At 48.4% G+C, this 27,038-nt stretch overlaps 1 protein-coding gene, 1 long non-coding RNA gene and 1 other non-coding gene across 5 annotated transcripts in view; 2 read left to right on the plus strand and 1 right to left on the minus strand.

The window, feature by feature from the left end:
• Dapk1 (death associated protein kinase 1) overlaps positions 1-24,652 on the plus strand; it is a 156,011-nt gene extending 131,359 nt beyond the window's left edge. The window contains exons 18-26 of the mRNA XM_035443025.1: positions 1,143-1,220; positions 10,678-10,900; positions 12,067-12,255; positions 13,697-13,894; positions 14,592-14,730; positions 16,759-16,879; positions 18,692-18,880; positions 22,237-23,465; positions 23,932-24,652. Of these exons, the coding sequence (XP_035298916.1) occupies positions 1,143-1,220; positions 10,678-10,900; positions 12,067-12,255; positions 13,697-13,894; positions 14,592-14,730; positions 16,759-16,879; positions 18,692-18,880; positions 22,237-23,465; positions 23,932-23,971 (2,406 nt within the window). The 3' untranslated portion in view covers positions 23,972-24,652. The remainder of the gene's footprint in view (positions 1-1,142; positions 1,221-10,677; positions 10,901-12,066; positions 12,256-13,696; positions 13,895-14,591; positions 14,731-16,758; positions 16,880-18,691; positions 18,881-22,236; positions 23,466-23,931) is intronic.
• On the minus strand, positions 3,648-19,607 carry LOC113835046. 3 transcript variants are annotated; one of them, XR_003484173.2, is made up of 6 exons: positions 19,543-19,607; positions 18,713-19,118; positions 11,992-16,849; positions 11,738-11,915; positions 10,255-10,402; positions 7,962-8,685 (listed from the first exon to the last, which is right to left on the minus strand). It is a non-coding gene; the product is annotated as an uncharacterized LOC113835046 (long non-coding RNA). The 3 variants fall into 3 exon arrangements; XR_004769438.1 differs by lacking the exons at positions 7,962-8,685; positions 19,543-19,607 and adding an exon at positions 3,648-3,818 and having other exon boundaries at positions 18,713-18,836; XR_003484175.2 differs by lacking the exon at positions 19,543-19,607 and having other exon boundaries at positions 7,962-8,729; positions 18,713-18,836.
• Trnak-cuu lies at positions 4,067-4,139 on the plus strand. The gene has a single exon. It is a non-coding gene; the product is annotated as a tRNA-Lys (tRNA).
• Positions 24,653-27,038: the final 2,386 nt, after the last annotated feature.

Genomic DNA, 27,038 nt, shown 5'->3' on the forward strand with positions numbered 1-27,038 from the left:
TCTCGGGACTTTAGGGACACAGTAAGAACTGGGTGATCCTGACTTTGCAGCACCCCTCTGTGGAACATATGCCTGAGCTGTACCCTCAGGCAGGAGTGAACATTCATTCTCAGCCTGGCAGTTTTGTCCCCAGGAGACACTTGGAATTATCTGAAGGATTGTTATTGGTGCCTCATTAGATGGCAGACCGTTATTAACTACTGTATAAGGCAGAATATGGTTGTTCACAGCAGAGAATTGCGTAGTCCAGTAGAACTGAGATTAAGAATTGCTGGTCTAGAGGGACCCCATGTGTATCTCAAGAGCAACTTGAGCTGAAGAGTTGTGAGGTTGGCAGGTAGACAGACTCTGGGTGCCCCAAGCTTCCACAGGATGGCTAACCTCAATATTGCTGATAATGAAGCCATAGACTTATTTTTCTTCTACTGAAAAGGTGTCTTCATTTGTTTGAAAATTGCTTTTAGGGCTGAATAAAACTCAGCTGAAAAGTTGTGTTCACCTCTCTTGGTGTAGATAGGGTACAGCCACAGCTCCTGTCCCTCTGGGGGACTGTGAGGTCACACTTGCTTTACCGTGAACCAGAAAGTAGTCAGTAGATGTTTGCACCCACAGTATACAATAAATCCCTTCATATGAAACCACGGCTTTGTGAAAAGTCTCTTATTAAACAGCAAATGTCAAAGCACTGTGGGCTCTCAGCTCCCTGCTCAGTGTTTGTCAGCAACCTTAAACCAAAGTGTGCTAAATTAAGTGTTCTTTGGAAATGATTACCAGCCACAGCGTTGTCTGAGGGCCAGGATTGTATGTGGTAGAACTGAAAGACAAGGGCTTACACTGAAGCAGACACTCTTGACTTCTGGGTTAGAGATGGGAGCTCAGGGCAGGGAACAATAGGCCAGAGGATGAGTGTGCTGAGACTGTGGGTTGAGCATCTTTATGTTGTTACCACAGGACACTTCTGCATTCCCTGCTCTGACATCTCTCTTTCCTGGATTACCCTGGCAGGGAAGCATGCCAGGACTGGTCTTTTACCTGATTTTCTTCTAACCCTGTTGTGCCTGTTTCTTCCCCGAGCTAATGTGTTGGGGTCACGTGCAGCCCTGCTCTGCAGGGGAAAGGCACTGATCATCTGTCTCTTACAGGATGGCAAGACGGCTGAGGACCTCGCAAAGTCAGAACAGCACGAGCACGTAGCGGGGCTCCTGGCAAGACTGCGAAAGGTGAGCCTTCACCTGACGTCCTTCATTTTTCTGTGAGAAGTTCTTGGTGTTTTCCTTGTGAACATTTAGAAGGAATCACTTGGCTTAGGTTTAGTAAGATTGTCTGTCCTCGTCCAGTCAGTTGGCACACATGCCAAAGCATATGTAGGGTTTGTTCTACAGTTGACTGTAAAAAATGAATTTGGGGCTGGAGGGTGGAACTTAGTGGTAAGAGCACTGGTTGCTGTTGCAGAGGACCAGGGTTCAATTTCCAGCACCTACAGCTCACAGCCATCTGTAAGCCCCATGCCTACAGGAGTTCCAGCGTCCTCTGCTGGCCTCTGCAGGCACCAGGCAGGTGATGCACAGACAGACAGTCAGACAGACTAGTTTGATGTTCCCCATCGCTGAGCTGGTTTGGTTTTCCTAACCCTTTCTGTGCTAACCATCCTGTCTTAGTTAGGGTTTCTATTGTTATGAAGAGGCACTCTGACTATGGCAGTTCTTAAATAATGGAAAACATTTAACGGGCTGGCTTACGGTTTCAGAGGTTTAGTCCATTATCATCATGGCAGGCAGACATGGTGCTGGAGAGGTAGCTGAGAGTTCTGTATCTTGATCCTTAGGGAACAGGAAGTGACCTGTGTACCACATTAAGCATAGCTTGAGCAAAGGAGGCCGCAAAGCCCACCCCCCACAGTGAATCACTTCCTTCAACAAAGCCACACCTCCAAAAATAGTGCCACTCCCTATGAGTTTATGGGGGTCAATTACATTCAAATCACCACATACCCCTACAGTGGAGGGAAGAATACTGATGATACCTCTTTTCCTCATTAGGTTTTTTTTTTTTTTTTTTTTTTAAATTCCCAGGTATCAGGTAAGTTCCTGTTTATCAAATCACAGCATTGTGAAGTTCATAAAGACATAAAATAAGTAAATACAGGTGTAAGATCTTGAGCCCATTTCATGCATCAATGCTTGAGAGACTGCAAAATGCTCAAACCCTTTTGATTAAGATATCTTTTTGTTAATAGACAAAGATGCTCATTATAGTCCTATTTAAAGTGTAGTAGCACAAATTAGACTCATCAGGTCACCTACACTAAGGCATAGCAGATTGCCATAGAGAACAGGATGGTGTTTGGCCTTCACAGATACTTATGAAGAGGTTGTAAGTACAAGGGCTTAATGCTTAGGATGTTTCTAGGCTGAAACGAAAGGATAAAAAGACAAATTGTCTGCACATCTTAACACTTACCCTAAGGCTGGGATGTAGCTCAGTTGGTAGAGATCTCACAGAACATTCAAGAAGCTCTGATTTCCAATCCTAGTGTGGAGGGTGCTGCTTTCTGGCTTGCTCCTCATGGCTTGCTCAGTCTGCTTTCTTATAGAACCTAGGACAACAGTGGTCTGGGCCCTCCCAAATTAATCAAAAAATGCCTCACAGGCATGCCAGTTTGATGGAGGCAATTCTTCAATTGAGGGTCCCTCTTCTGAGGTGACTCTAATTTATATCAAGTTGACAAAAACGAACCAGCGCAAGTGGCCCAGATTCTGGACCCAGCTCCATGAATCTCTTGCCGGATGAGCCGGCCCATTGCTCACTAAATCTGTGCCTCAGCACCTGCATTGACCCCTGAGAAGAGATGCCACCTCAGATAGAATGGTAATGAGGGCCCGACTCGGTGAGGACGCGGTGAGGTTTCCTTTGTGGTTGCCCCCGGAAGAGCACCCTCAGAATGGGCTGTGGTGGCTGTGGTGGCACTGTCATTTTACATCCCGAGGGTTCCGGTGGGAAACCTGGCCTCAGAGAGATTGAGAGGATTGGATTAAGGTCTCTTTATTTCCAAGCACAGCCGGGTGAAACACAGGCCAGAGCTAGGTTAAGAACCCAGCCAGCGCGGTCAGAACAAAGAGAGAGCCCCGTCCCCAAGTGCAGTCCCTTAAGAAGCCCCCTTTACGTCATCCCGGCTTTCCTTCACCCCGCCCTTATGGGCGAGTCCCCAGGTCCACCTGGTACCTGCCCCAGGACTATTGGGCGGGGCTAGGGTGACTCCCTACAATTCCCCTTTTAGTCTAAGAGAGGATTAAAACTTAATAGTGTAAAATATCCAAAACTAACAATCATAAGGGTGGAATACAAGAATATACAATAATCTGCTATGGTACATCCTATGTCTATTCTAGCTAAGTCTTAAAGTCATGTGAAAAAAGTGTCTAACTTGAACACCTTCTTCCAATCCCAACTCTAAACAATAAGAAGGTCATTCTTAACTAGGCTTACACTACCCTAATACACAATAATGGGGAACGGGGGCGTAGCATCTTCTAGGTTACTTCCTGCTGAAAAGGGACGAAGATGGTCATGTGGGGGCCCTGTGGAAAAAAACGCTAGTACAGGGAAAGTCTCTAATGAGTTATGTCTAGTCCATGTTATATGATTTGTTTGATTGAAGATCTACGTTGAAATCCTCAACTTGATTGAAGTCGTTACTCGAGGTTCTGGTTGGAGTGTCAGTCGAGACGGAGTGAGTTGAATCCAGTGTAGTCGGGGAGGTGTGGTCCAATTCCTTTTTCGGAGCATGCAGGGATTGCTGTCAGGCTGGGTCTTGATGGCTGTATGGGACTCAAACGTAAGTGTCATCAGAGAAATGTTTACTTGTTTATGTATGTGTACCAGGAAAGGTACCTTGACGAACCTTGACTAACAACGATTATGAGAGGGTGTAAAAGGAAAGCCAAGAAAAAACAAAGATAGTCCTCTTATTCTTTATTTATTCTGTATTATAGCAATTGGCTTCTTGATATAACACAGAAACTTTTAAATGTTGTTAAATAACATGTTTGGATTTTAGAGTAGGAAAGCCCGGCTAGCTCAGTCGGTAGAGCATGAGACTCTTAATCTCAGGGTCGTGGGTTCGAGCCCCACGTTGGGCGCCAGATATTGGATTAAGGTCTCTTTATTTCCAAGCACAGCCGGGTAAAACACAGGCCAGAGCTAGGTTAAGAACCCAGCCAGCGCGGTCAGAACAAAGAGAGAGCCCCGTCCCCAAGTGCAGTCCCTTAAGAAGCCCCCTTTACGTCATCCCGGCTTTCCTTCACCCCGCCCTTATGGGCGAGTCCCCAGGTCCACCAGGTACCTGCCCCAGGACTATTGGGTGGGGCTAGGGTGACTCCCTACAGAGAGGGGTTAGTGCAAAGCCGGGGGACCCATCTTGTGTGCAGCATCTCCAATTCCTTGGTCTCTCTGTGGGCACAGGGCCCATGCAGTATGGGGACATCACTGCGCGTCCGTACTGAGCCACCCTGCCTTGTAGCAGGTCAGATTACTCCCCAGTGTTATGAGCTGGGGTTTCCCACCCTCAGGCAGGATTTTTTTTTTTTTTTTATAGAATTCTTGTTCCACAGAGCCTACACTTGCCTTCAGTGTCCTCATGTCCCTAGACTTCAGTTTCCTAGTGCGAGGCAGAGCCCTGCTAATCCATTCTGTCGTTCAGAGTCCTGAACTAAACAACTCATCAGTACTTGGAAACACCTGGTTAGGAGACTTGGGTTCAGAAGTCAAAGCAACAGCCTTAGGGATTGCTTTGGGAACTCATTCAGCCAATAATCTTTTTATTTATTTATTTATTTATTTATTTATTTATATATTATTTTTTATTTTTTGTTTTTTTTGAGACAGGATTTCTTTGTATTGTTTTGGAGTCTGTCCTGGAACTTGCTCTGTAGACCAGGCTGGCCTTGAACTCACAGAGATCCCTCTGCCTCTGCCTCCTGAGTGCTAGAGCCAATCGTCTTTAACGTACCAGCCCCTTCTGGGCGGTGTCTCAGGTGCTACGTGCCGCCTGGGAGCAAGCTGGCTCTCTTGGGTGGTGGTAGTGGAGCAGATGGCAGTTTCCAGCGCCTAAGGGCAGAAGACCTCGGTGGCTCTTTACCTTTATTTGTGTGAGTGTTCCCCACATAAACATTTGTTACTCTTTTATTTGGGCGTTCGTGTACTTCCGTTATCTGCCATCATTTGGTGCCAAATGTTGTGCACTGTCTCAGGTGACTATTGGCTGAACCAGTTTCCCCAACATAGGGACGAAGGGTGAGGGCAGCGGCTTGCTGCAGAAGCCATTACCTGCATGAAAAAGTCAGGGTGATACATTTATTTGAAGCTCTTATTTGGGTCACCAGGTGGAGAGACTGTTCAAAAGAGTGCCCACTGTGCTCTTCTGCCTTTTCCGCTGTACTCCTCAGTAGCTCTCACCAGGGTACTCTTGGCATTACAGGTAGGTGAGAAGGCCCGTCTTTGCAGAATATTTTGGTACCTGGCTTCCATGCCCATGTTGTAGCATCTTTTTTTCCCTCTCTTCCTTTGTGAAAACCAAAGGTTACCTCTACACGCCATGCTGTGTCCCTGCCTGTCATAGAGCCACTCAAGGGAGAGGTGGGCCTTGCCCTTCCTCACTTGGGAACATGCTATGTGGTCACTGCAGTTATCCAAGGCTGACCCCCTGTGTTTTCACCTCCTGGGAATGTAGTTTCAAATGAAATGAGGGGATTGGCCTATGGAAATAGAACTAAAGCTATCAATCATGTCACCACAACCAGTGGAAGCCACCATGAGAGTCAGAGGGTCCATGCTCATCACTGTGCAGTGAGGGGTTGACACAAGACCAGGGAGTGCTTTGCTGCCTTGCATTCAGGGGACCTCAGGAACATCCCTTCTGGACTGGCTAGGACCACTAGGGATCCAGGTCAAGGCCAGGGCTACTCGATAAGTAAGAACACAAGGTGGGGCCGAGCTGTGTGGAGTCTGCACTGGCCCAGTTCAACATGGAGGGTTTGGAACACTTGCTACTCTCTCTGAGAGCCAGGCACGTGTGTGTCCTCTCAGCTTGGTGACGCCACTCTTAGCTCTTACAGTCAGATGTGGGAGGGAATGCTTGCACCATGAGAACCTGCAGGATCTCAGGCGGTCTCCTCTCTATGTGGAGCTAGCTCCCAGCATGTTGTGGTTTGGCGGGCTCTGGAAGCAACACAGCTGCCCCCTGGCTGCTCCTTGCCAGGAGCTAACAGGAGGAAGGTGTCCCTTCTGTCACACACATAGATTCCTACCAGGAAACAGAGCTCGGTAGTCCCTCCACCTACACACCTGGATTGTGCTGCCTAGCCAGACATAGTCTCCTCATCTAGATTCAGGGAAGGGGTGCTTGATATGGCCACAGGGAGTGGACTGCTTTTGACTTGTCCTTAAAGTTCATTTTCATCACCTTTGTCCCTGCAAGTTCTATGTTTCTCGGGGCTTTGGGGACTTTACTTGGTTTGTCACATCCATCAGATTTCCCATGAACTGATATTAAAAAATGCCAACTTTTATGCAGAAGTGCCGGGGATGTTCTGGAAAATGGATACTGTTGTGAGTTGCCCAGAATCTAAGCTCACCAGGAGGGAAGAACACTTGCATAATCGGGGTCCCCAACTCCTTCCATTGGGTCTAACCACTTCCCCATGTTCGGGAAGCCTCTGTTCCTCTCTGGGCTCTTATCTGGCTTCTCCAGATTGCTGGTTGCTTCCTTTTCATCATGTGGGCTCAGTTGTCTTTCCTGGTGGGAAAGTGAAAGCCAATTTGCCAGGGGGCAAGTGCTGAAGAAAGAAAACTGCAAACCCACCGGCCTGCCAGGTTCAGGCTGTGGTGTCAGGATCTGGAGGAGAGTCAGGGAGCCCCGCTAGTGGAAGCCATTGACAGCCAATGTGCTGCTGGGTTGGCTGGGACTGTGCAGGCCAGTTGCTCTGTGAGCCTTGGGTAAGAAAACAAATGTATAACTACCTAAGCAAGTACTTAAAGCAATTGATGAAAGCTCATCAGTGGTGAGTGTAACCCGTCTTACAAACCTCCCTTTGTAACTACTTGGAAGGTTCCATGTCATAAAGACACACTCCCTAGTGTTGGGAGGTGTGTTCTCCTAGTAAATGGTGTCCAGCCTGCACAGGGAGGACTCCCTGAAACCTTTGATGCCCCAGGCCTTGTGTGTGGCCCAGTGTCACCCACAGACCCAAGGGACACACAGTACAGAGCATCATAGGACCCGAGAAAGAATGAAGTAGCCCTGTTACTCCAGCTTGCTACACCCCATGGGTGCTGGGTGGACAAGCTTCTTCCTGGCCCAGCTACCAAGGGCTGGCCTGGCTGGGTTTGAGGCCAGGTCTAGTCTTAGAGCTTCAGCGAAGTCATTGTGAGGGACGATAATCGTGCTTTTCTCCAAACCAATTAACATACTCAGCACCTTCCAGAATTGGTCTGGAGCTGTTCCTAGGATAGGAAAACAGTTCACGGGGTTGTTGAAAACGGCCTTCCAGGGAGACCCCTCTGGGCTCCTCAGCTTGTCCCTGCTGTGCCATCTAGTGGCCAGAAGTGGAAATGCTCCGACGGCTCATGAAAGGCTATAGAAACTTCAGTCAAAGGGAAGGTTGTGTCAAGTCACTGGGTTTAGATTCTCCTGGGCGCGAAGAGAGGAACTAGAGGGATCATGCTATAGGGTGAGGTTAGAGTCCCTCAGGCATGAGAGTGAGGATTCTTTGCTTTTTCTTGCTTTTCAAGACAGTGGTGTACTCTGCCCACCTCTGTGAGAAAGTACTCCTGGCTTATGTTCTGAAACAGCGGTTCTCAACCTGGGGGATCAAATGACCGTTTCACAGGGGTCACCTAAGACTGTTAAAAACACAGATATTTATATTATAATTCATAACAGTAGCAAAATCACAGTTGTGAAGTAGCAGTGTAAATAATTTTATGGTTGGGGGTCACCACGCATGAGGAACTCTGTTAAAGGGCCACAGCATTAGTTGAGAATCACTGCTTCTGGAGCCTCGGGCCCAAGGTGGCCATCTCTGGGTGGACAGGAAAGAAGCCATGGAAGGGACCTGAACGTAGGCAGGAGGGGGTGATGTAGGGTTCCTTCCGTGGAAACCCACTCCTGTCTGATGTTCCTGGGCTCCCAAGCAAACAAGTGCTTGCTTGGTTGGTCACCCAGAGTTCAGGGCCTCATAAAAGCCAAAGTGTAAACTTAGCAAAAACATTGTCTTCTTTTATGAAACAGGATGTGTTGAAGTCAGTTATTAATTAGCTGGCTGACATGTGATTCAGAGATGAGTGGCCTCTCTTGAGAGGCAGGTGACCGTGCTCCACTGCCCCCAGTGGTGAGTGGGTTTGCCTCGGAAACAAAACCACAATGAGGTGCCAAAGTGACCTGCCACACCCTGTTTCTAGTGATGGTTTATAACTCTCACTAGAAGCCCCCACAGCTCCTTCGTGTTTGAGACAGTGTCCCAGGGGGCTGCGAATGGCTTGTGTGGTCGTCTGCACTTGAGCCTCCAGCACACAGCCTGAGAGTCTTCCACCTGTGTGTAGTTGTCTGTTTCTCCCCTCCGTTCATCTCCGTTTCACACTCCAGGAAGGACGGAGGGACAGTGGTCGATTCTGCTTTACTCCATGTCCCTGGGCAACAGTTTGGGGATGTTTTTAGTCTCCGGTTTCCTTATCTGACAAGGAGGGGAGCAGACACACCTTCTGTGGTGGGGGAGTCACCTGAGAGTTCACAACACTCCTTTTGGAATGCCATGTTACCAAGGAACATCTGTGCAGACACTTCTTAGTAGAATCTCACCAACTGGAAAGTTGACAGACTAGCAAGAAATGCTGCGTCTCAGCATGAACATGCTGAGACATGGGGCCCATGACGGCCCTAGAGTTACTGAGAGCATTTACCACAGGTGCCCATTGGACTGTTGGCATGGTTTCAGGGTTAAGCAAGGCACTCAACAGTGACCATGCATAAAGGCAAAACAGAAATTTGGATAGGTCCAGGAAGATGGTTTAGGAAATAAAAGTGTCTGCCATCAAGCCTGAGGACCCATATGATGGAAGGAGAGAAGTGCTGAGCTTAAAAGCTGCCCTCTGACTTCTGATATGTGCCACGGAATGCACACAAGATAAATAAATAAAAGTAATGAAAGATTAAATACTGTGTGAGCCAGCCACCAATTTATAAGATGCTTGTAATCTTGGAAAACTCTGTGATCCACCCCACTCGACCCCCCAGGTTATGTGCAAAATTTTGCTAAATCCTAAACTGAGATGGCTTCTCAGAAGATTTCTCTCCTGTGTAAACCCAGAAGTCCCTGGGACCCAGAAGATTCCGCATTGCAGGAAGTATAGAGAGGCACATCTCTAAAATACATCTGCCTCCCCATAGTGCCCACTAGGGGACAGTGTCGCCTCTGCCAGGTCCCAGTTGTTTGTTAATCATTCCGAGCCTGCCAGGCCTGGGATGCCTGCTCTGCCTTTCACGTGGCTTCAGGTCTAGAGGCTAGAACTCAGTCTGCTGGGGTCCAGCCTGCTGGGAATGGAGGTTGCAGGAGGAGATGGAAGACCAGAAGAGTTCTGTGGTGTGCATGGGCATTAGGCTACAATAGAGCGGAAACCCTAGGGGCCCGAAGGAGTAACTCCCTGCGGTGGTTTCAAACAGGTCCTCCTTTAGGGAGAGGGCAGGGGACGACAAAAGGGAGGCAGGATGAGACGGGTGGCGTGAAGGGTGCCTGAGGACACAGACTTGAGGTGATGTTCCCTCAGGATGGTGTGGGGGACCATCCCACCCGGGGCGTGTATCCCACCTGAGCTCAGTTTCTCCATATGGCTTTATGTCTTCAAGACTGTGGATCTGACAGCCTGAATTCCCTAGTTCTCAGCACTGAGCTTCACACTTGGAGAACACTGTGTTTATGGATGAGTGAGTGAGTGAGTGAGTGAGTGAGTGAGTGAGTGAATGGTTCCATGCCGGGGAGACGTCTCCCTACAGGTAGAGCAAGACCACTCTGCTGTCCTTCAGCCCTCCCGCAGCAGCTGCCTCCACCTGTGATGCCTTCTCCCCAGGCTCCTGCTGGACCTTTCACACATACCAGAACAGGCTTGGCCAATCATGTGAAAGGAACCAGAACAGGCCCTGCATGTACCATGACAGTGGCCTCCAAGGAACCACCTCACAGCCCAGAGAGGGGCAGGGTCTACCTTCTTATGCCAGAGACAGTGCCACCAATGCTCCAGACTCTCCACAGGGAGGAACAGGCTCAGTGGTCAATTTCATGTCTAAGTTGATGCTTCACAGGTTTTCCTACCCAATTCGTTAGGATCCGGATGGCATGGAAACAGGCAGATCCTGAGACAGAGAACAGAGGTTGTCAGGGGCTGAACAGATGGCGAGGGTAGTGACTGCTAATGGGCTGGGGCTCCTGTGGATGACAAAAGCGCCGAGATGGTCCCACACTTCAGAACATGCCATGTGCTTCCCTAATTTTAAAACGGTTTCTGTGGAAACAGCAGAGAAATGTATTCCCAGTGTAGGACGTTCAGACCCAGGACCCGAAAGCCCAAGGCCCATGGGGTACAGTCTGTTCAGACCTTCACTCCCCCCCTCTCCACTTCCTCTGTCAGGATACACACAGAGGACTCTTCATCCAGCAACTCCGACCCACGCAGAATCTCCAGCCAAGAATCAAACTCAAGCTGTTCGGCCACTCAGGATCTGGGAAATCCACGCTGGTGGAGTCTCTCAAGTGTGGGCTGTTAAGGAGTTTCTTCAGAAGGCGCAGGCCCAGACTTTCCTCAGCCAACTCCACCCGATTCCCGCCATCGCCCCTGGCTGCTAAGCCAACAGGTGGGCACTCCGGGTGGGGGATGGGAGGGGTGGGATGGGGGTGTAGCCACACCTCCTGAAATTGCTGGGTTTTGCATTCTCTAAGGATGAGAGATGCCTGGAGGCAAAGGCTGAGGTCCCAGCCCAGATATGACAGGTCCTGGGGTATCATCGGGGAAGCCCACAGAGCTCTGGACGTGAGACAAGCATGGGTGGGGTCTGAGTTCACACCCTGGGGTGACTCAGGCTGGGGGGGATTTGATACTTTCCAAGGAAGCATACACCCACTTGTCACTGGCTGCCACTTGCCTCGCTCTGTTTTGTGGTCCCCTCCAGGGGTTGTAGCTGTTCTGTTGTGTCTGTACAGGATAGAGGGAGACCTCCAGCCTCCTGGGAAGAACTCTTGACAGCCTGCCTAATTAGGAAGTTGTCAATGACCCTCAGACCAAAATAGGTTCTCCCTGCAACTCTGCCTCCTGTTGCCTCTAGAGGGCAGTAGTCAACATTTTTTCTGTGATTTTCTTTCTTTCTTTCTTTCTTTCTTTCTTTCTTTCTTTCTTTCTTTCTTTCTTCCTTCCTTCCTTCCTTCCTTCCTTCCTTCCTTCCTTCCTTCCTTTCTTTTTTTGATTTTTCAAAACAGGGTTTCTCTGTGGCTTTGAAGGCTGTCCTGGAACTAGCTCTTGTAGACCAGGCTGGCCTCCAACTCACAGAGACCCACCTGCCTCTGCCTCCTGAGTGCTGGGATTAAAGGAGTGTGCCAACACCACCCGGCTTTTTTCTGTGATTTCATAAGCTATTACTTTTATCCTGCTATAAACAAGCCTGTCCCGGCCCTTTATTCATGCCATGGACACTTACCACTGAGGTGAAGGAAGGAAGGAAGGAAGGCTCTCCTGCCAGGATCGCCTGCCCTCTTCTGTTAGCTTGTGTCCACAGCCAGCTAAGCATGTCCACTCCTGTGAGGTGGTTGTCCTGCACATGGGTGCTGGGATGAGACATTCCTGGGGATCCCCAACACTCCCGTGCGGCCTGGAGCCTATGGAAAGACACACTGAAACGACGCACATGCGTCTCATTCCCGCACCCCACAGTCCTTCCTTCCTTGCACCCACCTTTCTCCTCCTCCTCCTCTCCACTCTGGGATTCCCACGCTGGCGAGTCCTGAGTCGCACTCCTTCTGCCTACAGTCTCAGTGAGCATTAACAACCTTTACCCGGGCTGTGAGAACGTGAGTGTGAGGAGCCGAAGCATGATGTTCGAGCCGGGCCTCACCAAAGGGATGCTGGAAGTGTTCGTGGCCCCGTCTCATCACCTACACTCCTCAGCTGATGACCAGTCCACCAAGGCCATTGACATCCAGAATGCTTATTTGAACGGTACACCCTACCTACCCTGAGGGAAGGGACTTGGGTTTTTCTTTCACAGGGCTTCAAGTCGTTACCCAAAGGCAGTTTTTTCTAAGCAGGATCTGCTACATCCAAAGAAATCCCTGCGCAAGACTAAAGATGGTTGGCTAACACACTAAAAGCAAAACTGCACGGTAGGGGGCTATCAGCACCCAGCAAAACACCTAGCACCCAGTAGGTGCTTAATAAATGACTGCTTGGGTGATTAGTGCCTTTTAAAACGTAGAACTGACACATACTAGTGGAGCACACAGACCATCGTTGTTGGATGAAGGAGGCTGGAAAAGGTGATGTCTAACACGGGGACAGTCGTGCCCAATGCTGTGGGAATTCTCTGAGTGTTTTGTTATCTGTTTGCTTATGAGACAAGGACTGTCCTGTAACCTAGGCGTGTCTCAGTGCAGCACCCCAGTGAGTTCACTTCCTTCCTCTGCCCTACATTTCATCGCCCGGCCTCCTAGCACCCCACATCGTAGGGCAGGGCTCTTGTGCATGAGCCACACCCAGACCCCAGTATGCTGTTCCAGCCCCTGAGGTTCCTGTCCCCATAGTGCAGTCATTCTGTTGTTACTAAGTTCCAAAATCTTACCTCCGAGCCCAAGTCCAAACCAGGCGTTGTGGCGCATACTCCCAGCACCCAAGACGAGGCAGTGGGATCACCACACGCTCAAAGCCAGCCGGAGCTAGAGAGTGAGACCCTGTCTCAGAAACACAAAGAAAAATAGTTCATCCGGGTCTCAGCTCAGACTTAACCTCCTTGCAGCCAAGGACTTATGTGAGTCGATGAATGAGTTGGCTACTTTCCTGAGACACTGTGGCGTGTGTGTGTGCGCGTGTGAGTGTGTGTGCATGTGTGCACATCTGTGTGTCTGTGTCTCAAAACAGGTCCTGCAAGTCCTGTTTCTGTTCTGAGAACTTTCCACTGTATGCTGAGCCTCCAATATAGGGTGTGTAGGGTGTGTGTGTGTGTGTGTGTGTGTGTGTGTGTGTGTATCTAAAATCACGTGATTCTGGGTGTTTGGCTCATTCTCTGGAATCTGACGGGACTGATCTCTTCTTTCCCTGATTGGAGCTCTCCCTCTTTATATAATAATACAAAAGGGGAAAATATCAAAGTTTGTTTATATACACAAACACTTCCATATCTGCATCTGGCCCCACACACCTGTGACACACAGATATATCTGTGGGGAATTTAGAGTAAATATGCTGTAGATCTAGCCAAAGCTATCTTAGTGAAAACCTTTACGAGGGCGTCATGTAGACACCGATGGGAGAGGGACAGGCATAGAGCACTGGGCACACACAGACACGTGCAGCAGGTGTCACAAACCCTGTGCAGAGTCCCTGGAATGCTAACAGCCACTGAAGCTACTGTTTCCTGACTGTAGCCGCTGTTTTCTTTCTGAAGGAGTTGGCGATTTCAGTGTCTGGGAGTTCTCTGGAAACCCGGTGTACTTTTGCTGCTATGACTACTTCGCTGCCAACGACCCCACGTCCATCCATGTCATCGTTTTCAGTCTGGAAGAACCCTTTGAGATCCAGCTGAACCAAGTGATTTTCTGGCTCAGTTTCTTGAAGTCGCTGGTCCCAGTTGAAGAACCCATAGGTGAGCAGGGCCCTTCCTTCTTTGCTCCTGCGATGCTTCAGTTGGGGTCCTCATGCTGGCCACACTCAGACCTTACAGAATGGACTCCCCGCTCAGTCCTGAGCCATCCTTGGCAGCCGCTTCTCTCCCCTGCTGCATTTCATCACCAAAGTCATCGGTGCTGAGCGCACAGTGCAGTCCTCTGGCCATTACTCTTGATTCCTTCTGGAAAGTACATTCATCAGCAGAAGGGGCTATCTTTCCATCTGCAGCTCCGTGTAGCCCTGGGGAAAAGGCCCAGGTAGCATGCCTTAGCATGTTGGCTAGAGGAGATGGTGATGGAATAACACTCTTATGAGGAGAGGCCCTGTCTGTGTGAGCTGGAGACTGCTTGTCTTTGGGCTTTCTCCTGTGTGTGGTTGCACTCAGAAGACTTTCTTTGTTCCCGTGAGAGCTGTCCCCAGTTGCAAATGTCCCCCTCACATATCACATCCTTAAGGGAGCCCCTGAGAGCAGCTTCCTGTGTTGCAGTCCACCCTGCTTTCTGCTGAGAACTCCAGTGGAGTGTCAGGAGAGTGCCACACGCATTTGGGTCTGTGGGCAGGTTGCTCATCACCTGAACAGGCGAACTATGCTTGAGGCCAACACATTCCCTCTAGGGCAGGAGAATCAGCTGGGGAGGAGGTTAGACTCTCAAAGGGTGCACTTTCTCCCTCAGCATTTGGAGGCAAGCTGAAGAACCCTCTCCGAGTTGTCCTGGTGGCCACACATGCTGACATCATGAATATCCCTCGGCCTGCTGGAGGCGAGTTTGGATACGATAAGGATATAGCCTTGCTGAAGGAGATCAGGAACAGGTGAGGGTGGCCCACTGGCGGTATGGGGCGAGCGTGTGACCTGGGGAACCAGGTCAGGTGAGCAGCAGAGGATATGTGGCCATGCTGGCTTGGAGTAGGGTAGAGTGGATGAAGGATCATCTTTGATTGGCCCTGTGTTGAATTTTTCATTTCCATCAAAGCAGTGAGTGTTACTGTTACTGGAAAGCCAGCAAAAGCCAGGCATTGGTGGTGCACGCCTTTAATCCCAGCATTCGGGAGGCAGAAGCAGGTGGCTCGCTGTAAGTTCGAGGCCAGCCTGGTCTCCAGAGCCAGTGCCAGGACAAGCTCCAAAGCTACATAGAGAAACCCTGTCTCAAAAAAGAAAGAAAAGAAAAGAAAAGAAAAGAAAGAAAAGAAAAGCCAGCAAATAAGCAACAAGGAGAGGAGGTGGTCAGGGGCCAGCCACCCAGCCATACAGATACACAGCCACACAGCAATGCATAGAGCAAGAGTAAGATTTACAAAAGTAAAAGAACAGGAAAAGTCCAAAGGGTGTGGCCACTACAAGTTCGCTGACAAGGCAAGATGCCACTACAGATGAGCACAGATGCAATAAATCTTGCTAGACACAGGGAGATCATGGTGAGAGGCCACAGCCTGCTCTCACCTTCTCATCCAGCACCTCCACGTGGAGGGGACCTCTGTTCCCAGGCTTTGGGATTTACATGATTAGCACTTGGGTCAGTATTTCCCAGTGTGTAAATTGCAGACACCGCTGGGTTATAAAATTGTTTAGATCAACGTCCAGGTCCATAATGGGTTAGGGTGGGATGGAGCGGAACAGAGCCGAATGGAAAAGATGGGAGTGCTTGTCTGTCAAGAATTACCACATAAGACCTTTGTTTCTCTTGTAAAGGACTAGAGGAAAATACAATTTTTGACTTAGAATCTGTTAGTGATTTTCACTGCTGTAGCGGTATTTCTGATGTTGGGTAGCTAATAAAAAGGTGCACTTAGCTAAGAGCTTAGGAGTCAAAACATTTAGACCCCATTTCGTCAGTCCTTGTTCGGTCCTGGCGGGTGGCATCATGGCGGAGATCATGTAAGGGTAGGATCCAGGGAGGGATTTGGGATTAGACTCTCTTGAGACTTTGCAGACCCCATGGAAACTAAAGTAGTCTCTTGGCGAGGCAGCACCTCTGGGACTTGCAATCTTGAGTTAAGCTGAACTTCTTATGGACCCCCCCCACACACATCACCTCCCTGGGGACAGAGCCTCTATAGCATAGGAACCCCTGGAGGACAGACTTCATGTGAACCGTAGCATGCTCCAAGGCTCCATCAACAGGTTTGAACTCGAGGGCTGGGGAGGTGGCTCAGCAGTTAAGGCTGCTCTTCAGGAGGACCTGAGTTTGGCTCCCAGCACCCACATGTAGCTCACAGTGGCTTGTAACTCCAGTTCTAGGGGATCCAGTGCCCACTTGTGGCCTCTGTGGGCGCCTAAACACAGGTGGCACACACAGAGAGACACATACACATAAATAAAAATTAAAAATGAGTCTTTAAAGCATAAAGTCTGAACTTGCAGTTTTCAGTAACATGGTGGCACTCACTCAGATCTTGAGTTACCAATGAGGGATACTATCTGTTTCTTCTTGCTATGCAAAGAGGTCTTATGTGAATATTTTTAGATCGGTGGTTTAACTCTCTTGTTCTATGATCTTAGCCTTCCGCCATCAGCAGCATTTCCTCCTCTCCCTTGGAAAGTGAACACTTGAACCTCTGCATCAGGAGGCTCTGACATCTTTCTACATTTGCTTCCTCTACCTGCGCTGAAACCCCACACTCCTGCTTATATGATCTAAAGAGTGCACTGACTTCCCACACACTGAATCAAGAGGGACCAGCAGAGTTCACCCAGCAGCAGAGACAGAGAGCTTCTTCAGGGTCACTAGGACCCTCTCCTCCTTTCCTCCCATCAGCCTCTGGGGCTAGTAGGAACCATGACCCTGTATGGGAAAACCTAAGGTTGAACCGGGGCTGATGCGGCTGCTGCTTTTGCCGTAGGTTCGGGAATGACCTTCATGTCTCAAATAAGCTGTTTGTGCTGGATGCGGGGGCATCTGGGTCTAAGGACATTAAGGTTCTTCGGAATCACCTGCAAGAAATACGGAGTCAGATTGTCTCGGTGAGTACACATGGAGATGTCAGTATGGACCAAAGAGCTGGCCCCATTGTGCTGCCCTCACTTTGGTTTGGTTTTCAGGGCGGATAGGTTGACAGTATGAATCAGGACTAAGTCTGTTTGCAAGTGACGTTCTCCTGTTACTCTGAGGGAGACAGGAAGAGAGAAAAACAAACAAGGCAGGAGGTGGAGATTGTTATGAGCCAGAGTGAACCATTTCAGAGTGTATTGAGTTCTTATAGTGTTTCCTGGCTTCTTTAAACATAACATTTCTTCTTATAAATTACACCAGCAATTCTAATCAGCTTTATTTTAGCATGTGTAACAGATTCAGAAAAGAAAAATAGACACTAGCAAAATTAACTGAAGGATGTGTGCTAACAGACGAGAAGATATTAGATAAGACTGTGTTCACATTGCAGGTAAAATATGAAGGAGCATTGCGTTTTTTCCCTATGTAATACAGCTCTACCCTGAATCTGAATGGGATGGAGGGCATTGGGATTTTTGTCTTGAAGTGGAAATGGAAGGAGAAAACATGCTTCACAGGTCTTATAATTAAAACAGATAAAGCAGCTTAGAGGGTGTCCCAAGAGATCAGTGTCCACAGACATTCACTAGCAAACAAGGAAGCCTAACCGAAGAGATAGTTGAGTCTGTAAGTGCTCCATGCACCAACACGAAGGCCTGAGTTTGGATCCCTAGCACTCTCATAAAAGCTAAGCATGTAGGGGCACAGTGTAGCCCCAGTGGTGGGGGTGGGGTGGTGGGGCAGGGTAGAGACAGGAGGGTCTAAGAAGCTTGCTGGTCAGGCAGTGAGCCCCAGGTGTGGTGAGGGAGCCTGTGTCAAAACTAAGGTGGAGAGCTGATGGGGTTGTCTTCTGTACATATCTCCCTCTTATTGGTTGATGAATAAAGCACTGTGGCCAATGACACAGGATAATAGGTGGGTCTAGGAGACAAGGAGGATTCTGGGAAATGTAGACAGAGTCAGTCAAGATGTAGGATGCCAGAGGAGTAGTAACAGGTCCCCAAACCACTTTCTGGTAAGCGAAGACCACATGGAAAATACTTAGATTAATAGAAATGGGTTAATAATTAAGATAGAGCTAGCCAATAAGAAGGCCAAGCCAACGGCCAACAGTATTATAATTAATATAAGTCTTGTGTGTTCATCTGGGGCTGATGAGGTTCTGGGACCAGCTGGGGGCAAGAATGCCCATAACAAAATGGCACCCAATGGTAGGCATGGACCTTTGACTTCTGTGTGTAGGCACACACTTGTGCACATGCATTGTGTACACACAAATACACACCCACCTATCAAGAAAGGGAGGGAGGAAGGAAAAAAACTATTGGTCTAGTGATATTCCATCAACAGACCCTGTGAATCCACTCTGAAGCTGGTAAGATCCTCATTTTTCTGTTTGCACTCTGTGTATAACCTTATGTTTCTGACGTTAGGTAGACGGCTACCTAACTAGCGAGCGAGGAAGGGGGTAGAGCTAGAAGCTGGAGGCAGAGGCAGATCTGAGTGAAGCCTTAGGTGCTGGTGAACAGTGGCTGAGTCCATAGTTCCTAAAATATGATTGTAAGGACTTACCATCTCTTACACATACAGCTGCTGTCAAACCCCTCATGTTTGATTAGATTAAGCCTAAAGGCCGCACTAGGTTAGTAATGGACCCTGTTACTGAGCCGGGTAAGTGCGGATCTCTTCCTCTGGGTATGTGCAGCTTGGATAAATGATGTCTCTCTTGGCTCCTAGCACTTCATAGTCCTGTAGGGTCTAACCTGTCCCACCTGCCTGTCTAGGGCTGCCCTCCCATGACTCACCTGTGTGAAAAGATCATCTCGACACTGCCCTCCTGGCGGAAGCTCAACGGGCCAAACCAGCTGATGTCGCTGCAGCAGTTTGTGTATGATGTTCAGGACCAGCTGAACCCCCTGGCCTCTGAGGATGACCTCAGACGCATTGCACAGCAGCTGCACAGCACAGGCGAGGTGAGAGCTGAGGGTGGGTGAGCTCCAGCTGGTAGAGGAGAAGTGACCCTGCTACCTATAACATCTCATCACACGAGGCTCTCTTCGCCCCACGAAGTCACACAGAATTTCTGCTCTCTGCTTCTCCTTCACCTTACTGTTACCAGGGGTTGGAGTCTGGGCCTGGTTGTTTCTGGGTTTTGAGCCTCTTATGAGTTGAACTGAAGGCTTCTCCTGGTTTGCACAAACTGCAAGAATACTTTTTGCAAAGCAAAGCAAAAGTGCAGATCAGAAAGAAAGACACCAACCAGAGTGACAGCAAGTCACATAGGTGAGGCTGTTCAAGAGCCTGGGACTTCTTTATGAGGCCTAAAAGAGGGTAAGTTTGGTTATGAGGGGCAAAGTTTGAGAGGTTCTCTATTTTAATTGACAGGTTTAGGCTATATAAGCTTTTGCTTGATGTGAATGTGTTATGATAAATCTTTTTGCCAAAAGCCGCCTGAGCCCCACCGCCACGTGCAAGCTTTACACCAGCTGCCCGCCCGAGTTAGGCCCAAATGAATACACAGAGAGACTTGTATTAGTTACAAAGCTGCTTGGCCAATGATTAGGATTCTCATCTGTTAGCTCAGTCTCAATTACCATACATCTATATATTTTATGGGACTTATCTTATCGGGCACCTTATTGGCGTCCCTCCTTGCCGGTGAATCACATCGTGCCGCTGGAGCAGGAGCCGAGGGGAAACAGAGCGACACTTCCTTTTTCCTCTTCTTAAATATGAGTCTCTTTGCTATGTCACTTCCTGTCTGCAACACCACTTCTCTACTACATTTCCCAGAATCCTCTTTGACTCCTAGTCCAGCCTAACCTGCTGTCTCATTGGCCAAGCAAGTACTTTATTTATAAACATACACAGAAGTATTTCCCCCATCATGAATGTCCTTTCCCATGATGCATTATCGTAACATGATAAACAAGGGTTTTTTTTTTTTTCCTGAAAGTTTATTTATGGGGCATATTTATTTCCCTTATTGCACCTGCACCAAGACCAGTTCAGGCTGGATGTAGCTCTCCTGCTATTATTCATTGACATGACTAAAACTGAATAAAATCTGTTTGATGGTTGCTAAAAGGAGAAAGGTATTCCATTGTTGTGTGTGTGTGTGTGTGTGCGCGCACACATAGCTTCATGGAGATTGGGGTCCTAGGATGTTAACAGGCAGCTAGGTGTGTTGTTAGGCGTGTGATATGTGAGCTAGTACTTCAGGGAAGAGTCTCAGGACAGTGGTTATATTATTAGAAGCCAGGTGTGTGCAAAGGTCATATCCGGTGGAAGCAACCATTCACTATCAACAGCTGGTCTGTTGTCTTTGGTTTTTGTTGTCTTGTAGACCCCATTAGTTAGTCACTCTCACCCCGAGTAGCTGGGTCTCCATTGCCCCCTGAGGCACCCATGGCTTATTTCCCTGTTCTTCCTGGCAGCCATAGGCTGGCTGCGCTGAAGGAATTGAGAAGCTCTGGCTCTGGAAATAGTCCTGGGTTGACAAATACTGAGTAAAGCCCATGGGGTGTCCTCACAGACACTGTCTGTGGACAAGAAGACACTCTAGTGTGCAGTGTCCCCAAGTCAGGACCACACTTAAAGACCCCCTTAGCAAGCAACACCCACCAGAAAGGACAGAAATCACTCTTGATTGTGTCACTTAACCCAGTATGGGAACCGTTCTAACCGCATCCTGTATGCCTGTCCCCAGAGCATGGCATAGCCTTTACCTCCTCCCTCCTATGAAACTGAGTGGCCACATGGGCTAGGCTGGGCCAAGAGCAACAGTGGTGATTATTGACAATTAGAAGCATCTGAGAATATTGAAAACAGAGCTGGGTTTATTGGTTTTTGTGCCACATCAAGACTTGCATTTGTCTGAGTTGCGTACTTGTGAAACTAATACTGAATCTAGAGCTAGTGGCCCAGAAGGACCTCAATGGTAATGTCAGCCTTTGAACTCCCAGTAAACTGATGGCTGATTGGCTGGCTGACTAGCCGTACTATAAAGTGACCGAATGCAAGGAAGAAGACAGGAACAGGGCAAAGGCAAAGATATTTAGATATAAAAGGCGTTTTTTTTCCCATAAAAAGGAACTTTCTCCTTTGACAGGATTCTCTTACCTCCTACTATTTGACCAGAAACTTTCTAAGTCATGATGTAGGATCCCCTTAGTTTTCATATCACATCCCCTCTCCTTTTGAGCTTGAGACTTTAGGAAATGAAGACGGGGAGAAAGAGGGGAAGGAAAAGAAAACTCAGGGACGTGGGCTGGTTCTGTGCAGCTGTAGTCTTCTTAAGTGGTTATGAGCCATTAGCGCCTTAGCTTCCTCCTCCATGGTCAAGCTTTGCTTTTCTCAACCCTAAGGAAATAATAGTATGAAATGGTAACCGTCTGGGGGTCTTCTCAATGTCCTGCTGAAACGATGAAGGCAGAGAGAGCCCAAGCTACACTAGGGCAGAGGGGTCCCATGGCCAGCAGGTGGAGCTAGAGGCCTCTCCAATGAAAACCACCTGGAATAACTGCTATTCATAGACTTATCCTTAAAGGGCCCAAAAGGAAAAAGTGATTTCTGGCTTGGTTTTATTTTCTTCTCACATTTTTCTCTCCAGCTTTTGGGCTTTTAAAGAAATAGACACACTGGTCAATAACTAGTGTCATTCTTGACTCCTCTTTCAGTTGAAGGGTTGTCATAAGAACAAACATAAGAAACATATGTATGCCCTGTCTCAGACAAACCAATGACATTACCACAAAACCACATATTCTCAACTGACATTGACAGGTTCCTTCCATTATGGTTCCTTTGCCTCCTTTCTTTCACCTTTTTAAGATTTATTTTGTAGACATCACCATATTTCACCGTAAATCAGTGTCCCCAAAGACAAGGTTGTTCCCACACAAAACTCAGTAGAACACAAGATCACATTCCAGAAACACAACCCTGATTCAGGACAGTGGCTGAGTTTCCATTTGCCCTGATAATCTCTTTTGATGGCTGCCTTTATTGATTAGTGGGTCTTTCTAGACCCAGATTCCACAGAAGCCCATCTTTTCTCTTTCTTGTCTTCCTTCTTGTCTTGTGTATTGCTGTGGGTTGTTGTTGCTTTTGTCTCTGTCTTTATGTACTTTTGATTTTTACCTCCGCGGGAATTGCTTCTGAGAGACTCTCCTCTGATACTCTCCAGCCAGCTTAGGGCAGGGCTCGGGTTTGGTTTTGGAGATGGATCTTTGCCTCTGAGGGGATTCCCCACACAGCTCTGAGTGATAAGCGCCTCTGGCCTGGGTGTCCTTTCCCTCTGGTCACGTTGAGTTGTGGTCTCTGGCAGATCAACATCATGCAGAGTGAGACGGTTCAGGATGTACTGCTGCTGGACCCTCGATGGCTCTGCACCAATGTCCTGGGGAAGCTGCTGTCTGTGGAGACGCCGCGCGCCCTGCACCATTACCGGGGCCGCTACACCATGGAAGACATCCAACGCCTGGTCCCCGACAGTGACGTGGAGGAGCTGCTACAGATACTGGATGCCATGGACATCTGCGCCCGGGACCTGAGTAGCGGGACTATGGTGGATGTTCCGGCTCTGATCAAAACGGATAGCCTGCAGCGCTCCTGGGCGGACGAGGAGGATGAGTTGATGGTGTACGGTGGGGTGCGCATCGTCCCGGTGGAGCACCTCACTCCCTTCCCCTGCGGCATCTTTCACAAAGTCCAGGTTAACCTGTGCCGGTGGATCCACCAGCAGAGCGCCGAGGGTGACGCAGACATCCGTCTGTGGGTGAGCGGCTGCCGCATCACCAACCGCGGGGCGGAGTTGCTGGTGCTACTCGTCAACCATGGCCAGGGCATCGAGGTTCAGGTGCGTGGGCTGGAGACAGAGAAGATTAAGTGCTGCCTGCTGCTGGACTCGGTGTGCAGCACCATCGAGAATGTCATGGCTACCACCTTGCCTGGGCTGTTGACGGTGAAGCACTACCTGAGCCCCCAGCAGCTGCGGGAGCACCATGAACCGGTCATGGTCTACCAGCCCCGGGACTTCTTCCGTGCTCAGGCCCTGAAGGAGAGCTCCCTGACCAACACCATGGGAGGGTACAAGGAGAGCTTCAGCAGTATCACTTGCTTTGGGTGTCACGACGTCTACTCACAGGCCAGTCTCGGCATGGACATCCATGCGTCAGACCTGAGTCTACTGACGCGGAGGAAACTGAGTCGCCTCCTTGACCCACCGGATCCCATGGGGAAGGACTGGTGCCTTCTGGCCATGAACTTGGGCCTCCCAGACATGGTGGCCAAGCATAACACCAACACCAGGGCTCCTAGGGATGTCCTCCCCAGCCCTGTGCATGCCTTGTTGCAGGAATGGACCTCCTACCCCGAGAGTACCGTGGGCATCCTCATATCCAAACTTCGGGAGCTGGGGCGCCGAGATGCTGCGGACTTTTTACTGAAGGCCTCCTCCGTGTTCAAGATCAACCTTGATGGCAATGGCCAGGAGGCCTACGCCTCAAGCTGTAACAGTGGCACATCCTACAATTCCATTAGCTCAGTGGTATCCCGGTGAGGGCAGCCTTGGCTTGGGCAGGGTCTTTATGGACTGAGATGCAAGGGCAGTGGGGAGGGGACAACCCATCCTTTTCAGTGCAGATCCCCACTCATTCCTTCTGCTCCTGAAGACACCACCCTGCATCCTCTTCATTGCTTCCCAGCCTTTATTTCGCTCCCTCTCTCCCATCCCATGGTCAAGAGCAGACCATATCCCTTGCTTTGGCCACTTGGGAAGCTAGTGCCCCTCTGTCAGTGTTTTGGACTCTATCTCTCGTCCTCTTAATACCTTGCTTCTTACTGGTAATTTTATTGGGATTCCAAACTTTTCAATGAAAAAACATTTTTTTTAAAAAAGTCCCTTATTGATTATCCTTTAAAAAAAAAAAAAAGGAAAGGAACACACATTTATCCACAATGTGTATTTCTTACCCTTTCTCTGCCATACCAGCTCCTTAGCTTATCTCTTTTATATTTGTAGGCGAGACTCCCATGCTTGGACCTCACTGTATGATTTATAAACAGGCAATATGTGAGTGCCTTTTGCAGAAGAGGGTGTGTTGAAATCATCTGAGTCAGCCCGGAGCTGTCACCACGGAAACGCTACCTCTCTGTCCCTTGCTGTGTGCTGATCATCGCCAGAGGTGCTGCACTCTGAGTGGTTGGTTTGCCTTTGGTATTTTTTTCCCCTTTTTCTTTTTTTTCTTCCAGGGAGGGAGCTCTGTGTTTCATTTGGCAAGGAAAGAGGCAAAAGGAACCCTCTCCCCCAGAGTGTTCATGGGCCAGTGTTGCTGTACGAAGACATTTTTTCTTTAGTTGCTTTTGTCAAAACATCCATGTGAACATGTACATGAAACCTACAGACTGTCATGCCTCATCACTCCCTCCCACCTCAGGTAGAAGGTTGACACAGTGTAGGGTCATGGAGACCCACGTTAAGAATCCCGAAGACCCCCCAACTCATAATCCGTGGCAGTCCCTTGTCGGCGCATAGCGGATGGATTCTCCGTTTAGATCCTGGTTTGGTCACTTGCTGTACTTGAAAGAGAGAAAATAGAGTAAACAAGTTTTCTTGGGGTGATTGAGATTGTGATAACATTTTGAATCGATATGAGGGAACGTGTTTTAATTCTGTCCCGAGAAGCATGTAATGTTACCCTATCATCTGTACATATATATATGCACTATGTACATACATATATATTAATACTGGTATTTTTACTTAATCTATAAGATGTTGCAAAAGAATTAAGTTTGTTTTTTTTTTCTTCCGTTTTATAAATAAACTGTTCCGTATTGCTTTTGATTGGTTAGTCCTTGATTCAGAAGTTGTCGTCTTTGTGAAAGGTTCCAATCCCAGTGTTCTGCACCACAGTATCAACCAATCCAGAATCCAGATCATCTTTACACTAATCTCCAGCACTGGGAAAGCACTACCCTTTGTCTAGGTGCTTCTTTATTTATAAAATTAGATGACATGGTCCCCAGTCAAGAAGTAGGTCCTTGTCTTCAGTGAATCTGATAGAACCTGAAAGATGCCCTGAAAAGGATGTTATTGAGTAATTGTCACCCTTTTCAGTAGTTGACATCTGACATGTTCCCCAAAGGTCCCTCAAGGTTTGGGACTCCATTGTGGCAATATTGGAAGATAAACCAGAGCCATTAGGCTGTGCCTAACCACATGTTTAGGGTACACCCCTGTAATCCAACCAATTAAGGGGTGCAGGTAAGAGGATCAGAACTTCAAGGTCACCTTGGATACATCATGAGTTCCAGGCCCCTTGAGCTACATGAGATCCTTCCTCAAAACAGTCAGAGGAGGGGCTAGGGAGATATTTGAGTGAGTAAGAGAACTTGCCCTACAAGAATGAAGACCCACGTGGGAATCCCTAGCACCCTCATCAAAAGCTAACCCCAGCATTGGGGGTCAGAGACAGGTACCCTCAACATGTGCCTGTTATCATCTGCTTTCTTAGCACAAGTCCTAAGCACTAGAGCCAACCCATCATGAACCCAAATTTCTGGATCCCCAGAATAAGCCTTTACTCCGTATAAGTTAGGTATTTGTTATGGTAGCATAAAACTGACCGCCACACCTTCACAGGCAGTAGGGGTCCCTGGGAAACTCCTGGAATACCCCTAGTAAAGGACTTAGCCATTTCCCTCCATTTGCCCCAATGGTTGCTTGCTGGTGTCCCTGTGTTCCCCAGTTCTGAGTCAGTGGGGAGTGAGGCCATGCGTGGGTGTGGAGAGGTCAGGAGAGAAGCCATATAAGCACTTACAGTGCAGCTTGGGCCATGACCTCCCCTGCCCAAAGGCTAGTCACTCTCAAGTGTTGACACCAGGGTGAGGGGACTCTGCCAGGCACTTAGGGTTTCAGTGGCAAACCACAGCCTTCTCAGAAGGAGTACAGGGTGGGAACCCTGGAGCTATCTTTTTTTTGGGAGAGACCATCTTGTTCCATCGAAACCACAGAATTTACAAGTAAAGTCAACTTAGAGATGAAGTATTTCTGACACACTCTTCAGGGTCTGGAAGTCAAGTGGCACACTTGAGTCAGTCTTGGATTTGGCTTAGGTCAGGTCATCCTACCTTACATGGCTATGCCTCCTATTGATTCTTCATTTTTTTTTTCATGTTTTCCTTTTATTGAAAATAGACTCTTATTTAATATATCCTGATTATAGTTTCCCCTCCCTCTGTCCCCCCCAATTCCTCCTCCCCTCCCCTCCAATTCCACTCTCATTATAAGAGAACAGACTTCTAAGAGATAACAACCAAACGTGACAAAATAAAATATAATAGGATAAAGCAAAATCCATCCTACTGAAGTGGACAAGGCAATCCAACAGAAGGAAAAGAGTCCCAAGAGCAGACACAGAGTCAGAGACCCACTAGTTCTTACGCCCTAGTGTCCCAAAAGATACTAAGCTAAAAGCTACCTGGTACAGACCCGTGTTGGCCCGTGTTGGCTTCAGTCTCTGTGAACTCATATGTTCCTTGCTTGGTTGATGCAGAGAGCCTTGTTCTCCTGGTGTTCTCCATCCCCTCTGGCCCTTACACTCTTTCTGCCTCCTCTTCCATATGGAGTTCCTTGAACTCAGAGGGGAGGGATTTGGTGAATACATGCCATTTAGACTTTTTCTCCACATAATGTCTGGCTGTGGATCTCTGCATTATTTCCTGATGGCTGCCAGAGGAAGCTTCTCTGGTGATGACTGAATAAGGCATAATATATATATATATATATATATATATATATATATGTTGTTATGTTTATAGTATAGGTATAGCACAGTATAATAGTGTTTGTGTTCACCCTAGATCTCTGGACTATCTAGTCTGGCTCTTGGCTACCCAAACAGTGTCAGTTATCTTTCATCTCATGGAGTGGACCCTTAAGTCAAATCAGACATTGACTGGCTACTCCCACAAGTTCTGTGCCACCATTGCCCTAGAATATTTTGTAAGCAGGAAAAAATGTGGGTCAAAGGTTATGTGACTGAATTGGTATTTCTGTTTCTCCTTTGGTAGCCTTCAGAGCACCTTCCCTCACCAAAGACACAACATAGGGATGAAGGTCCCATG

Source organism: Cricetulus griseus, chromosome 3 (genome assembly GCF_003668045.3).
Source record: "Cricetulus griseus strain 17A/GY chromosome 3, alternate assembly CriGri-PICRH-1.0, whole genome shotgun sequence".
Classification (NCBI taxonomy): domain Eukaryota; kingdom Metazoa; phylum Chordata; class Mammalia; order Rodentia; family Cricetidae; genus Cricetulus; species Cricetulus griseus.